The 17,185-nt window shown below is 43.1% G+C and overlaps 1 protein-coding gene across 9 annotated transcripts in view; it reads left to right on the top strand.

The window, feature by feature from the left end:
- LOC139542047 (histone-lysine N-methyltransferase PRDM16-like) overlaps positions 1-15,696 on the top strand; it is a 339,347-nt gene extending 323,651 nt beyond the window's left edge. For 6 of the 9 annotated variants that reach the window (XM_071347033.1, XM_071347040.1, XM_071347034.1 and 3 more), the window contains exons 15-16: positions 7,415-7,651; positions 14,564-15,545. In XM_071347033.1, the coding sequence (XP_071203134.1) occupies positions 7,415-7,651; positions 14,564-14,858 (532 nt within the window). In that variant the 3' untranslated portion in view covers positions 14,859-15,545. The other 3 variants (XM_071347038.1, XM_071347037.1, XM_071347039.1) reach the window with 3 other exon arrangements.
- Positions 15,697-17,185: the final 1,489 nt, after the last annotated feature.

The following is a 17,185-nucleotide window of genomic DNA, read 5'->3' as shown; positions in this document are numbered from 1 at the left end:
TCAGATGGTGTGCTTTCGTCGTAAAGCCTTTTTGAAATCGGACACTGTGGTGGGATTAACAACAAGTTTATCTTTAATGGTGTAAAATACTTGTATGTTTGAGGAATTTTAATTATGAGATTTCTGTTTGAATTTGGCGCCCTGCACTTTCACTGGCTGTTGTCAAGTCGATCCCGTTAACGGGATCTCAGCCATAAGAAGTTAATGCAACCGCTGTGTCAGATTTGTTTTTAAACTTTACAGAAAAAGCACACCATGCAATAATCTGAGTACAGCGCTCAGACACCAAAACAAGCCATACAGGTGCCCGCCATGTTGTGGAGTCAACAGAAGTCAGAAATAGAATTATAAATATTCACTTACCTTTGATGATCTTCATAAGAATGCACTCCCAGGAATCCCAGTTCCACAATAAATGTTTGTTTTGTTCGATAACGTCCATAATTTATGTCCAAATACCTCCTTTTTGTTCAGGCGTTTAGTTCCAAAATCCAAATTGATGACACGCAGGCCAGACGAAAAGTAAAAGAATTCCATTACAGTTTGTAGAAACATGTCAAACGATGTATAGAATCAATCTTTAGGATGTTTAACATAAATCTTCAATAATGTTTCAACCGGAGAATTCCTTTGTCTTTAGAAAGGAGAAGGAACGCAGCTACGTGAGCTCGTGGCACTCTGCCAGACCCCTGACTCAATCAGCTCCCATTCCCCCCTCCTTCACAGTAGAAGCATCAAACAAGTTTCTAAAGACTGTTGACATCTAGTGGAAGCCTTATGAAGTGCAAAATGACCCCATAGACACTGTATATTGGATAGGCAAACCTACAAACCTCAGATTTCCCACTTCCTGGTTTGATTTTTTCTCAGGTTTTTGCCTGCCATATGAGTTCTGTTATACTCACAGACATCATTCAAACAGTTTTAGAAACTTCTGAGAGTTTTCTATTCAAATCTACTAATAATATGCATATCTTAGCTTCTGGGACTGTGTAGCAGGCAGTTTACTCTGGGCACCTTATTCATCGAAGCTACTCAATACTGCCCCCAGCCATAAGAAGTTTTAAATAAAGGTAAAATATTTATTTATTTTTTAATTATGCATTTTGGTCCCAAGGTTTTTAAATGAGCAATCATATAGAGTGGTTCCAATGACGAATTTGATGCGAGCCACCCATCCCTGGTGACTTTCTCTAACAAAGATGACTGACAAAACATTACGGGGGAAGCAGATGTAAGTAGTTGTCATAACGTGTCAAACTAAAAATGGACAATTTAGAGGAATATGTTAATGTAGAGACAAACAATTGTGCATAGTTTTTTGTCATAAAGTTAATTTACGAAAATCGGGATTTAGCAAGTTAACTGACTAGCTAGCTAGCTGGTGTTATGACATGAGTACAGTATGACCTTGTAATTCATGTTATTTAATGTTTTAGGGACTCCTGAGGAAACCCGCAAACCGGGCTGTCGTCTTGGGAAACAGTGGATGTAAAGAATCTAGCTAGCTAAAGCATTTACTACAAATTGAATGTACATTTGTGTAAGCTTGCCTTGCAATGCAGCTGAAGTAACATAGCTAACTATTTACTTGCTTATTGTGTAGTGGATGATAAAAAGAACTGTATGCCTATGGATGTGTAGCTAGCTACAGTAAGTAGTCGATCTGTGTATGGACTCTAAAACGTTTGGTATGAATATTAGTTCAGAACCTATCTATGAACCTCAGCTATCATAGTTGTTGTATCAACTTCAAGTCTGAATGGCATTAATGAAGCCTATGGATTGAGTAGAATATAATACCTTTATTGTGCCAAGGATGCAAGTCCTATTTACATGTACTGTAGTTATTACCACACATGATATTCCCACATTGTAGCCTGTACATTTAATATATTCACTGATCATGTACTCTTCCATGGCAAATAAAGGTGCGGTTCAGGTATGAATCTCTGTGAGACATTCTTTTTCAGTCAGATCCAATACCAGGTGTATCAAACTCCAGTCTTTGAATGATGCTGTGTCTGCATGTATGTATTACAATTATACACTTCAACAGTGTTTACCACTCCTGCTCCTGGGACATCAATGATTACACATTGTAACTATGCAATAGACTAGAAATATGATTTGTAATTCATATATACAGAATAAAAAACCTATGCATATCTAACTCCCTTCATCTGCATTAATCTGAGGACACAGGATAGTATTTCAATGAGATACTTAATTTCACAAGTGGAGAATGTGAAACGCTTTATTGAAAGCAGTTCATTATCCAGGTGTTATAAAAACATAATACATGCATTCTAATTATGATAATTGTCATATTCTATTATAAGTTCAATCTGCACTTCAATGCACATATGGTGTGCATTATAAAATGAGGAAGAAAGACGAGGTGGGGAGAGAGGTAAGAACAGAGGCAGATAGCATATGATTAATGAATTACAGTGCTACCCTAATATTCTCTAGCGGTGTCTCCTAACCAGCGTTGGGCCTCCAGTTGGCCCGAAGGTTATCTTAAGAGCGGGTGAAGTGGCGATGACGGGAACTGGCTTCCTCTCTCACATCAAAACATACATGACAGATGGATAGAGAGAGAGCATGATTAAGCCTTGTTTGTTTTATTCTAACACGTTCAGTCATCATAATCATCAGGAGGTGAAGTGCAAAACTGACCTTGGATCATTAACTCTGGGACTACTACATCTCTATCTGCATTTCAATGTAAAGCATCTCTTTAATAATAGTTCCTGTTGAGCTGACCTCTCACCTATGATCATGCTGTGCCCTCTGTGTCAGCCAATTCAGATGCGGGAGGGGTTCACCAACACAGCTGATATAACTAGAGGATTTAGGGAGAAGGATGGAGTGAAGGAGAGAGTCTGTTATTGTGTGTGTGTGGTTTCACCTGGTGTCCACACTAAGTGGCCAAAGAGTACTTTATGCTGAAAAACAGACTCATGAGGACAAACAATAGAAGATAATGTCATTATTAGACTTTTACATTACCAGATCACAAATTAATATCAAATCACATTTATTTATATAAGCCCTTCTTACATCAGCTGATATCTCAAAGTGCTGTACAGAAACCCAGCCTAAAACCCCAAACAGCAAGCAATGCAGGTGTAAATACCACTTGAAGCTTGATGATGACTTGATCATTTGGATCAGCTGTGTAGTGCTAAGGCAAAAACTAAAATGTGCACAGGTGTTTGGAGCATTCCGATATGCCACAGCTGGTGAGGTGTCAGGTTCACCTCTGTACTTAAAGGGTGATTATTTCAACTCTCTGTGAAATGCTGCAGATCTGCACGCAGACGAGGTAGGAACACATATCCCACACAGAAGAGGTGGATAGAATTCGGCGGGTCAAGGTATCCTTCTTCCTCCAAACTGTGCATGTGAGACAGGTTCCATGTACAAGACAGGCAGAGAGGAAGAGAGAAAAAGAACAGTTTAATTACCTATGGTTATGGACACTTTTGCCAGGAATAAAGCTTCCTCGGACAGTGAACATCTGGCAATATCTACATTTTCAACCCCTTGATCAGCTCACACTCTGAAAGTAAAGAAAATTGCTTATTTTTTGTAAATATGAAAATAATAACTGAGATGAACGTTCAATCTAAAGCAGCAGATGTCATTTTCAGGATGCGTCAATACAGCACAGAAAGTTTAACACCAGACTGGTATTGTGGTTGTTCATTAGGTGATGGGAAATATGCAATATCTATACAAAATAATATACTCACCTTCCTTGAAAATCCATCTATACCACCAAATGAGACAATGCTGTATCTTGAAATAAAGCACTGGAATTAAAAGTGAAATGTTTCACCTATTAACCTGCTTCATTATTTATGTATTACCAGTTGATGAAGATCAACTTCAGTTTCATACATTATTGAATATTTGTCTTGGAATAAGTAAGATTAAAAAAGTTAACTTCTTAGATTTGATGGAGACATTATACATCTTAGTACCTTATCAATTTATGATTTGTATCATTGTGGACGAGAGACAGGGGTGCAGGAACAGAGTATTTCTGCAGAGCAATGCAACGAAGTTGGATAATTCCGGCAATGATACCTGCACCATCTACACGCTGCAAAGACTCTTCTCCATTGTACATGATGTCCCATCGCTCTGAGACTTCCTTTGACCATGCTAAAGCCTGCATGGGGCATCCTTGCCTTAATGGCCCTGACTTTCTGGTCTAACTCTTCATCTGACATATCAGAATGGCATTCCCTGACAGACATATTGTGTTCTTTCATCCTTCTGTAAAAAATGCTAACCGCTAACACTGTCATGAAATATGATTATATATCGACTATGAAACAAATAGGACATGGCCTGCTTATGAGTTGCCGTGAAAGAAAGTTAGATGAATTCAACTGAAAATGGCGAGAACAGGAGTTCGTAGCTGAATGCTTTTGGTTATCTTGAGAATAATAATTGCATGATTTATAATTCTACGGTATGTATGTATCTATGTAATATAGTAGAATGTTATGAACCGACACTGAATCGTAGGAGCTAACTACTAGCTATGTAACGTTAGAAGTTGGACGGAAGAACGCCCAGTGCTGCTTACCTGAGATGCCATCATCACACAGTCCTTCTTCGTAGGTGTCCGCTATGACTTCCTTTATGTCGGAGAAAAAGGCTGAACAGTATTGGTTGTAGCCAAACTGACACTCAAAAAAATTTCAAAATGGAAGGTGGTTTATAGGGAAATTAAATTGGTTTTGTTTTCAAATACATTTTTTGTTCTCAAAATATTTTTGGGGAATAAAAAGCATAACGTTTTGCGCTCTATTACCAAATATTTGATTGCAAAACATTTTTTTTTACTTTGAAGCCTATTTTTTGTTTTCAGAACAATTCTTTTTGGTCAAATTTTTGGGGGGGATTTTGGCTCTCGGCAAAAAGACATCCATTTGTTGCAAGTTGAGGAGAGGGGCTAATAGCTGAACAATAGACTATTCAACCTTTACTAAAGAATAGTCTAATAGACGAGCTAGGTGTGAAAACCCCCCGTCCTATCACAGACCAGATTTGCCCTAACGACCAAGGGGGAGTTAGAGCACTGATTATGCTTTTGTGTCCCAATGCACTACTGTGTCTCTAACTGACTATGAATGGGCAATATAAACCTAAATAGAAACTGGAAATTGTGCATGACTTCAAATGAAACAAGCAGGAAGCAGGTTTCGAACCCTCAACCTTCTTGCCTGAAGTCCAGCGCGCTATCGACAGTGCACCAAAAGCATGCTTAAGCCGCAGAGTTGATAGAGCACATCTTCGCGGTAGCTTGCTACTCAATGTAATAAATAAATTACTTTTCAAATAAGTTACCTTACATGTTATGTTGGCTGACAATTTGTTAGCTACGCTGTCCTTAAGAACCACATACCGGTACATACTGCTGTAATGATATGCTATGTTAGCTATCTAATTACCCAACGTTTATTGACTTGGTTATTCCAGTCATTCTTAGCTTAGCTAAATGGTATAATCGTTGTGCGTTCTCAATGGACATTCGGGTGATTTCGTAAATTCGCTCTGGCTATCTACGCCGATTTCAGAGCACTCTCGTCTGTGTACCAGAGCACAGAATAATGAATTTACGAGAGCTCAACACCCGTTGAATATGGCCGGTGTCAGTAACGTCAGCAAAAAAGACGAATTATTAAATTGTTTCCCGCAGCACAGTTAGTCACCAACGCTCTGGTTAACACGAAAACTGCCTAACCAGCTCTGCTAGGGCGAGTAAAATGGTCAGAGTGGTCTCACTTGTGTCTGGAAGTAGCTAGCAAGCTAGCCAACGTTAGCTTGAGTGCTTGACTTCCTCGGCCCGAACGTTCAGTGTGCGCTCCGAGAGCTAAACTTTCTGAATTTACCCAGAGGGTTTTGCATTTTTCATGGAATAGAAACACCATAATAATAATCAAATGAATTAAGCAAGTACCAGTCAAAATTTTGGACACACCTACTCATTCCAGGATGTTTCTATATTTTTACTATTTTCTACATTGTAGAATAAACAACACATATGGAATCAGTTAAGAACTCATTCTTATTACAAGGACAGCCTACTCCTTCCTCCCCGTCGGGGGATTGAACACCGGTCTTCCGCGTATCTGCAATATGGAAGACTATCAAATGCTTCTCAAAGATGCCCTCTGGTGGTCAAACTAGCAATAACTTGCAGTAACAGAAAAAAACGGCTGAGAATGAAATGACGTGCCACAGAATGCTGCAGCAGCACACAAGGTGTGCCGCAGTACGACAACTTTTAAAGGAGGAACCACCGTAGGCCGCTAACACAAACATACTGCTGATGTGTTTAGACTAAGTGACAAAATGGAGGGCTCTGCGTCAGAGCCGTGCTTGTCTCCCTATACCCCCCCCCCCCCCCCCTTACACACAGCCCATGCCAATTTGATTATAGGATATTTAATCTAGATTGATAAAGAAGAACAGCCCCCCCAGACACCCCTCTGTCCCACTTGCTCCCAGAAAGTACCCCGTCTAGTTTGATGAATGTCCATCTGCCCTCCGCTCTGTGGCAGTGGCTTCTCGGAGGGCTCACCCTGAGGAAATTACATCATGAGGCATTAAGCTGAGGAGACCAGGGGGCTTAAAAATGTGAAGGGCGGCTGGTTGCTGATGGCTTGTTTGCAGAGCAGCCCCCCTCGCCACACATCCACAGCCTCTAGAATCGGGGCCCGAGCGAGCCCTTTGAGCTTGGCCCTCTTGTCCAGTATGCTTCTTAGGAATTAGCCAGTTAATCATTCAGCTCCGTTTCTCGCCGATTGTCAACACGCATGTTTGTTTGCTTGGACTGGGGCTCTGCTCGCTGTCAACGGAGCTCCTGACAGCTTAGTTATGGCTCTGCAAAGTATGACTCATTGCCTATTGACAGATAGACAAACCGCAGGGATGCCTGGCCAGTGGCCCACTGAGGCAGGTAGGGCAGTGGGCCTATAAATCCCAATCAAAGTCCTAATGGAGGTGAGGTGGGCTGGGGGAAGGCCCTCGTCCCCCCTGTCTCCTCTCCCTCATCTCCGCTCGTCTGGCCAAGACAGAATGGGTGGGAACAGTAAACAGTAAGTCTAAATTGGCTGCGTTTGATGACCAGTTCTTTCACATCAGTGCAGATGAAGGAAAGGAAGCACAGAGAGAAAACGGCCTTAGACTATTTGGATGCAAATTATATTGTTCCACAGATTACACCCAATGAGGGTTTCATATAAAACAAGACATTTTAAGGATAAAATACTGGACATTTTGGGGGGTGTAAATGAATGGAACACATTTTTGGAAACTATGAATAAAGAGCAAAATCAATACAATATATAATGTACAGCCACTGACCTCGCGGTTCTCGTTGTTGCAGGTCAGAACTTGCGGAGGAGGAGCGTCTGTCGAGCCACGGCCTGTCCAGCTCCCGGGGGCTAGAGGAGGAGGAGGGAGTTGATGAAGAGGAGGTAGAAGGCAGCCTGACGGAGAAATCTCAGGACGAAGCGCCCGAATCCCCCTCCCCGATCAGCATGGTCACACCGGGGGCGTACGAAGACGAGGAGGAAGAGGAGGAAGCCACACCGTTGGCTATAAGCTACGAACACACCCGCAGGTATGTCTTGTCTGGCAGAATAAAAGCTCTTTTACAGACACAAAGTCCTGTCTAATAGACCACAGACATAGTTGCGGACACAACTACAGGTATGTTTTGCCTGTTACAGACTTCTGACCAAGTTACAGACACAACTACCACCGTCAGACCCGCAGGTAGTGGTAGAATACAGACATACTGTAGGGACAGACACAACTACAGACAAAGTCATGCAGTCACATACAGCACCACCACACCTTCACAAACAAACCCACCCAATCCCAACGGCCACCCCTGTCTCCTCCCATTCCAACTAACACGACTTATACAGTTTAATATAGCATGATCTGCCCTCTCTATGATGGCAGTACAATGAGTTCAATGAGAGATAGATGGTGATAAAGAGTGTTGGGATGCAGATAGAACTCTCACAGTCCCATTCCATTGCCACCTGTCTGTCTGTCTCTATCAGTGTCGGTAAGTGTTGTACCTGTCTCGAGACCACATATTGGGTGTCTCGGTCTTGTCTTGGTGTCAGGAAGATTTTACTTGGTCTTGACTCGGTCTCGGACAGCCAAGACCAGCGGAGAAAAACAAAAAAAAAGATCAGCTTCCATTCATTCATTGCATAAAACCGCTTCTCCAGGCAAAAAAAAATACAAGTTTCTACAGCTGCACCATCGAGAGCATCCTGACGGGTTGCATCACTGCCTGGTATGGCAACTGCTCGGCGTCTGACCGCAAGGCACTACAGAGGATAGTGCGTACAGCCCAGTACATCACCAGGGCCAAGCTTCCTGCCATCCAGGACCTCTATACCAGGCGGTGTCAGAGGAAAGCCCTAAAATTGTCAAAGACTCCAGCCAACCTAGTCATAGACTGTTCTCTCTGCTACCACACGGCAAGCGGTACCAGAGCGCCAAGTCTAGGTCCAAGAGGCTTCTAAACAGCTTCTATCTCCATGCCATAAGACTCCTGAACATCTAATCAAATGGCTACCCAGACTATTTGTATTCCCCCAAAAACTCCACCTACATGTACATATTACTTCAATTACCTCAACTAACCAGTGCCCCCACACATTGACTCTGTACCGGTACCCCCTGTATATAGCCTCGCTACTGTTATTTTACTGCTGCTCTTTAATTATTTGTTACTTTTATTCATTTTTTTCCATCTCTTTTTCTTTCTTAAAACTGTATTGTTGGTTAAGGGCTTGTAAGTAAGCATTTCACCGTAAGGTCTACACCTGTTGTATTCGGAGCATGTGACAAATAAAATTTGATTTGATTTGAAATACATACACTCCTTTCTTAAAACATGAATATCTTATCGTCTACTGAAACCTGGGATTCCTACTTTACCCATAACATTACTGTATGTATATTTATTATGGATCTCCATTAGTTCCTGCCAAGGCCTCAGCTACTCTTCCTGGGGTTTATTATGGATCTCCATTAGTTCCTGCCAAGGCAGCAGCTACTCTTCCTGAGTTATACAATTTTAGAAATATGACAATACATTCAGAGATTTCACAACACACTGTGTGCCCTCGGGCCCCTACTCCACAACTACCACATATCTACAACTGTCCTTTACCTTAGTTGAAAACTATTTTCAAACTTTGTTCGAATTTCCTTGACTCACTGGTAAGGAAGAGTGTGGAAAATTGTTGGAAAGTTGCACACTCACTATTAGTAAGGGGAGATGCGGCAGGTAGCCTAGTGGTCAGAGCGTTGGGCCAGCAACTGAAAGGTTGCAAGATCAAATCCCTGAGCTGACAAGGTACAAATCTGTCGTTCTGCCCCTGAACAAGGCAGTTAACCTACTAGGCTGTCATTGTAAATAAGAATTTGTTCTTAACTGACTTGCCTAGTTAAATAAAAAACATGTTATAGACCTGTTTGTGCAGTGTTGAGCCTATTGGGCCATCAGTGTGTGACAGGATCTTGATGCTGAATGGACAGCAAATTTTATTACCAGCACACTCAAGTATGTCAAAGAGTGCACTTTCTGTGAAACACAAAGGGCCAGTGGGCATTGTCTATGCTCACTTCTTAATCCCTACTGTTGAGTATCAAAGAAATTATGCACAAAATAGCCTACACAATCGCAAAGCACATGAAATATATTCATGCGCACCGCACAAATAGCCTAGTTTCAGCGGAATAGCAGCAAGAGTGCAGCTCTCAAAAGGTTGTAGCATGGAGCAGCTCACTGATGAATGACATCGGTAGCTGGTAGGTAGGAAAGATGTTTCAACTTATATCTACCAGTAAAACGCTAGCTAAGGCAACAATGGGTATGCAAAGCTATTGAAGGAAAGGCACCCTGTGTGAAAAGTCCTATGTTTTCCTATAGATTTTTCAGATGTACACTCTCAAAATTACACCAAAACAATTATAATAATAATCCTTAAACCACTTTAAAATATATATTTTTGGAGGGTGTAGTTGCCATTTAATTCAATTGAGCAAAACAAATGCCCTCCCCATTGATACAAATCTGCATTATATCATTCTGTCAGGTCGGCCTACATTATGTTCAACATTTAATTGGGAAGGGTTTTTGGGAAAGGCTTTAGAAATGTTCATGCAAACAGTGGATGATGACTGAAATGGCCATTGCAAATAGCCTACGAACCAAGACGATAGACTAACCTTTTTCCACACAGGACACACTTCTCCAGGCACCACTACACCACTGGATAGTGCCGATGGAAAGACAGCAGTCACACACAGCATGATGTTAAAGCACCACTACACCACTGGATAGTGCCGATGGAAAGACAGCAGTCACACACAGCATGATGTTAAAGCACCACTACACCACTGGATAGTGCCGATGGAAAGACAGCAGTCACACACAGCATGATGTTAAAGCACCACTACACCACTGGATAGTGCCGATGGAAAGACAGCAGTCACACACAGCATGATGTTAAAGCACCACTGCATAGGGCCGATAGAGAGACAGCAGTCACACACAGCATGATGTTAAAGCACCACTACACCACTGGATAGTGCCGATGGAAAGACAGCAGTCACACACAGCATGATGTTAAAGCACCACTACACCACTGGATAGTGCCGATGGAAAGACAGCAGTCACACACAGCATGATGTTAAAGCACCACTACACCACTGGATAGTGCCGATGGAAAGACAGCAGTCACACACAGCATGATGTTAAAGCACCACTGCATAGGGCCGATAGAGAGACAGCAGTCACACACAGCATGATGTTAAAGCACCACTACACCACTGGATAGTGCCGATGGAAAGACAGCAGTCACACACAGCATGATGTTAAAGCACCACTACACCACTGGATAGTGCCGATGGAAAGACAGCAGTCACACACAGCATGATGTTAAAGCACCACTACACCACTGGATAGTGCCGATGGAAAGACAGCAGTCACACACAGCATGATGTTAAAGCACCACTGCATAGGGCCGATAGAGAGACAGCAGTCACACACAGCATGATGTTAAAGCACCACTACACCACTGGATAGTGCCGATGGAAAGACAGCAGTCACACACAGCATGATGTTAAAGCACCACTACACCACTGGATAGTGCCGATGGAAAGACAGCAGTCACACACCGCATCATGTTAAAGCACCACTACACCACTGCATAGGGCTGATGGAAAGACAGCAGTCACACACAGCATGATGTTAAAGCACCACTACACCACTGGATAGTGCCGATGGAAAGACAGCAGTCACACACAGCATCATGTTAAAGCACCACTACACCACTGCATAGGGCCGATGGAAAGGCAGCAGTCACACACAGCATGATGTTAAAGCACCACTGCATAGGGCCGATAGAGAGACAGCAGTCACACACAGCATGATGTTAAAGCACCACTACACCACTGCATAGGGCCGATGGAAAGACAGCAGTCACACACAGCATGATGTTAAAGCACCACTGCATAGGGCCGATAGAGAGACAGCAGTCACACACAGCATGATGTTAAAGCACCACTACACCACTGCATAGGGCCGATGGAAAGACAGCAGTCACACACAGCATGATGTTAAAGCACCACTGCATAGGGCCGATAGAGAGACAGCAGTCACACACAGCATGATGTTAAAGCACCACTACACCACTGCATAGGGCCGATGGAAAGACAGCAGTCACACACAGCATGATGTTAAAGCACCACTGCATAGGGCCGATATAGAGACAGCAGTCACACACAGCATGATGTTAAAGCACCACTACACCACTGCATAGGGCCGATGGAAAGACAGCAGTCACACACAGCATGATGTTAAAGCACCACTACACCACTGCATAGGGCCGATGGAAAGACAGCAGTCACACACAGCATCATGTTAAAGCACCACTACACCACTGCATAGGGCTGATGGAAAGACAGCAGTCACACACAGCATCATGTTAAAGCACCACTACACCACTGCATAGGGCTGATGGAGAGACAGCAGTCACACACAGCATGATGTTAAAGCACCACTGCATAGGGCCGATGGAAAGACAGCAGTCACACACAGCGTGATGTTAAAGCACCACTAGACCACTGCATAGGGCTGATGGAGAGACAGCAGTCACACACAGCATGATGTTAAAGGATAAGCAAAATACGCCAGTAGGTCATAATCATAAGAATACAAAAACACAACCATTAGGCTAACCATTTCCCAATACAAAAACACAACCGTTAGGCTAGCCATTTCCCAATACAAAAACACAACCGTTAGGCTAGCCATTTCCCAATACAAAAACAGAACCGTTAGGCTAGCCATTTCCCAATACAAAAACACAACCATTAGGCTAGCCATTTCCCAATACAAAAACACATTCATTAGGCTAGCCATTTCCCAGTTCAAATGTGCAGCCATTAGGCTAACCATTTCCCAGTTCAAATGTGCAACCATTAGGCTAACCATTTCCCAGTTCAAATGTACAACCATTAGGCTAACCATTTCCCAACTCAAATGTACAACCATTAGGCTAACCATTTCCCAATTCAAATGTACAACCATTAGGCTAACCATTTCCCAAATCAAATGTACCATCATTAGGCTAGCCATTTCCCAATACAAAAACACATCCATTAGGCTAGCCATTTCACAATACAATAACACGACCCTTAGGCTAGCCATTTCCCAATTCAAATGTACAACCATTAGGCTAGCCATTTCCCAATACAAAAACACATCCATTAGGCTAACCATTTCCCAATTGAAATGTACAACCATTAGGCTAACCATTTCCCAATTGAAATGTACAACCATTAGGCTAACCATTTCCCAATTCAAATGTACAACCATTAGGCTAACCATTTCCCAATTCAAATGTACCGTCATTAGGCTAGCCATTTCCCAATACAAAAACACATCCATTAGGCTAGCCATTTCCCAATACAAAAACACGACCATTAGGCTAGCCATTTCCCAATACAAAAACACGACCATTAGGCTAGCCATTTCCCAATACAGAAACACAACCATTAGGCTAACCATTTCCCAATTCAAATGTACAACCATTAGGCTAGCCATTTCCCAATACAAAAACACATCCATTAGGCTAACCATTTCCCAATTGAAATGTACAACCATTAGGCTAACCATTTCCCAATACAAAAACACATCCATTAGGCTAACCATTTCCCAATTGAAATGTACAACCATTAGGCTAACCATTTCCCAATTCAAATGTACAACCATTACTTAACATTGTGTTTAGCACACAAAGTAACCGGTGATCTAAAGTTTAAATGCAACAATGTTTCACACACGTAAGTTATTTTCAAAGAGATGGCTAACAACAGCATGCGAGCTGCAATAAACAACTCAGTTCCATTCACCAGATGATGATCATTTGAAATGTAACTTCTTGTTGAAAGTTATTCTTGAAAAGGTACAAGCTAACAAATTAGCAACAACACCTTTTTGATAACAGCTGCTGCAAACTAGCCTACAAAGTTAGCTAGGTAGACCGTGGGAAAACTATTGCTCGCTATTGGAGAGTGGCCTGTTGGCCTTTGAGAAAGCAAATGTTTCCATACGTTTTTGTAAAAATGGTCCCACCCTTTGCAAGTCAATGTGATTGGTTGATTCCACTGTCACTCCAAAATGTTGCCCTAAAACAGTAAAATGGCAGATGCCTTCTATCAAGCATCTGATGGCCTAGCCAATGGCTGAATTAGCTAGCTAGACTTATTTCCCCAGAAACCACCAAAGAAAAATCCTGATTGGATTCCTGACTTCCTAACTAAAACTGAATAGATTGATTCCTTTCACTGAAAGCAGTGTTCCCCACTGTGTTTGGGTTAGTGATACTTTGTAGAGTGGCTCTATTTGCCTTCAGCATACATTTTTTCACCATTCTGGATGTCTAAAGAATTCATATGTTCCTCTGAAATATTAACACAGAAATACTGGTGTCGCTACTTTACCATCTCTCCCCACACTGAGAATGGTTAGCTCCTTGGTTAAGCATTTTAGTGCCGGCTTTCCCTTTTGGTGCACAAAACCGGTGAGGAAAACCATCATGCCCTTTGCAGGTTCTCTAGTGGGGTTTCAGTCAAGTTGGTTTTCAGCGGTAGTAGTGTGAACTGTTTTCAGACAACAACTCCATACCATCTATCCCAATCGTCCGTCTCCATCCATCCGTCCATCCATCTGTCCCCCATGCATGCACCATCGAAAGTCCATCCGTCGAGTTACAAGATAGTATTGGTTAGGCTAACTGAGGACAACCCCCCCTCCCTCACTGCACCTTCCCTTTCCTCCTCCACAACCTCTCCTTCCCCCGTCCCTCTCTTTATCCCTCCCTCCCCCCTGTCTTCTCTCTTTACTTACTCTATCATCCCCTCTCCTCTCACCTTACCCCTCCCGTTTATCCTGCCTCCCTGCTCTTCCCCTCCCCTTCCCCCGGTGCTGCTGCAGGTGTATAGAGGAGGACGGTGGGCTGTTAGACCTGGAGGCCCTACCCAGCTTCCCCAAGGGTCTGGACCTGCATAAGGCCAACAGCGGCGAGGAGCCCCCCTTTGATGTTAAAGTCATTTTTAACACCGCCTCACTCGAGTCAGAAGCCCTGAAAGAGACTCTGTACAGACATGCTAAAACTCAGGTAGGTGGACTCCCGTATAAAAAGAGAGAGGGAAGGGGGATACCTATTCCATTGTACAACGGAATGCATTCAACTCAAATGTGTCTTCCGCATTTAACCCAACCCCTCTGAATCAGAGAGGTGCAGGGGGCTGCCTTAATCGACATCCTCATCTTCCGCACCCGGGGAACAGTGGGTTAACTGCCTTGCTCAGGGGCAGAACGACAGATTTTTACCTTGTCAGCTCGGGGATTGAATCCAGCAGTCTTTCAGTTACTGGCCCAACAGTAACCGATTACTGTTGATCGGTTACTGGCTCTAACCACTAGGCTACCAGAATGGAGGCAGCAAGTGGCAAATCATTTTGAGCGTCCGTCCAAAAGCTTGAGTTCGGTAGGGGGAAATACAAAAAGGAAAATGCATGACAACCAGGCCAAAACACGATGCCAGGTTGTTCAATGTGACTTTATGGAGTGTCGGGATGAAAGTCAGTGAATAACAACCAGTATTTAATCTCGTTGACATGCTCTCCCCTCTCTTAGCTTACCTACTAACTGAGCTATTAACTCTCTCCCTCTTTTCTAAACCTCTCATCTAACTACTCCCCAATCAGCAGCATCACAGTGCTCTCTCACCTTTGACCTCTTGCATGCCAAGACATGTTGCAACGGGCAAAGTGACGCACCTAATCCGAGACGGAACAGCTCTTGGGTTTTATTGACAACAATGACACCCACGTTTGATTGGCTGACAATTAACGCGGAGACTCACAAAACGGTTCCTGAACAACGGTGGTGTCTTTTTTGTTGTTCCTCTGTCTCCTCCAGGCTTATGCAATGATGCTGTCTCTGTCGGAGAACAGTCCTTTGCACGCGTCCTCCCAGAACTCACTGGATGCCTGGCTGAGCATGGGAAGGGGCCCGTCCGAGACGAGCAACTTTTACCCACTCTGCCACATCTAAGAGAGTTAGGAGGAGGGATGAAGCCTACTGCGGAGGAGAACTCAACATCACATAGTCCTGGCCTGAGAAGAGAGAGGATTTGTGGCTCCTGCCCTTCTGTGTGTGAGTGTGTGTGTGTGTATGTGTGTGTGTATATGTGTTTGTTTGTGTGCACGCCCACATTCGTGCGTGTGTGTGTGTGTTTGTGCGTGTGAGTGTGTACGAGGGGCCTCTTAGATAGACACTCGCAGGCAGAGCTCAAGGTAGCACTGCTCCGCCCCTGTCGAGGGGTGAAGGACATCCCAGGAAGGACCACCCCACTCCATTCCAGCGAAGTCCTCTAGTTGAACTCTCAGAGACAGTCAAGTTTGAGTATGCCACTGCATTACCAGGGGAGAAAAACGTCTATTCTACACAGTCTACCACAGCAATTTCTCAATAGCTTCATATACAGTGACAGTAGGTCTGGAATATGTGCATTGCATGTCCATAGGGGGGCGCTCTTCTCACTCGGTGGGAGGAGCAAAAGTATCAACACATAATGGCGGTGTAGTAGCTCGTTCACCCACCCACCCCCATCCTCCTCATCTGATCAAATGACTTCACACTCTTCTTTCCTGTTTGAAATCAGTAATACCACAATGCTAAATGTTACAGCAGGAAACGGCACTCTGGTTTATAAAGAAAGTACAGGACGATGATGTCATGGAGATTGACCCACCCCCAACATATAATGTCCATTGCAGAGGACAAAGTCTGGACTTCAACAGTTATCTGGTGAGCAAGAGGTTTTAAATTGACGTCCATTGGTTAGAGTAGGGAAAAATGTATTTTCCCCTCTTTTTCTCCTCTGTTAACTTGATTCCATTTTGTGTTTTGCTTTTTGATAAACAATATTGTCTCTTTTTAGGCACCTCCGTGCTCAAATGTTAATATAAATATATAAATAGTGAAGGACCAAAATTGTATGATATTGTTGTATGATGTACAAAATAACCTGGACGTTCATAGCAAGAGTGGTATGTGCCAAATAACCCGACAAGCATTTCTTTTTCAAGGGGTTTTCATAGCTGTCAAAGTTGATGTGATTACCTTCTTCTATATTTAATTTAAAGACTGGGTGGATTCTATTTATTTGGGTAAACATTTTGGGGTCACGATTGACAAATGAAAAAGTATTTTTCTCTCTCTTTTACTTGTTGTTGAAGGAATGAAATTGAATCGAAATGCAAGCGAGATTGTGAGTCTCGGTTCCAATGCTTTTTTGTGTCAAGACCAGTGTGCCAAATTGGAAAGAAACCATGAAATCAGATGCTTTTATTTATAGTGACATGGTAGTTCTAGATTGTTTAGATCAGTGGTTCCCAACCAGGGGTACTAGGACCCCTGGGGGGTACTTGGTCTATCCACAGGGGGTACTTGAGAAGACAATGGGCCTACTGGTAAAATGCACATGAGGGGGTACTTCAGGGGTACTCCGGCCAGAGCAAAATTCAGTCGGTGGTACAATAACTGAAA

The sequence above is a fragment of the Salvelinus alpinus genome, chromosome 17, assembly GCF_045679555.1.
Source record: "Salvelinus alpinus chromosome 17, SLU_Salpinus.1, whole genome shotgun sequence".
Taxonomy (NCBI): Eukaryota; Metazoa; Chordata; class Actinopteri; order Salmoniformes; family Salmonidae; genus Salvelinus; species Salvelinus alpinus.
This window is presented reverse-complemented; position numbering and strand designations above follow the sequence as displayed.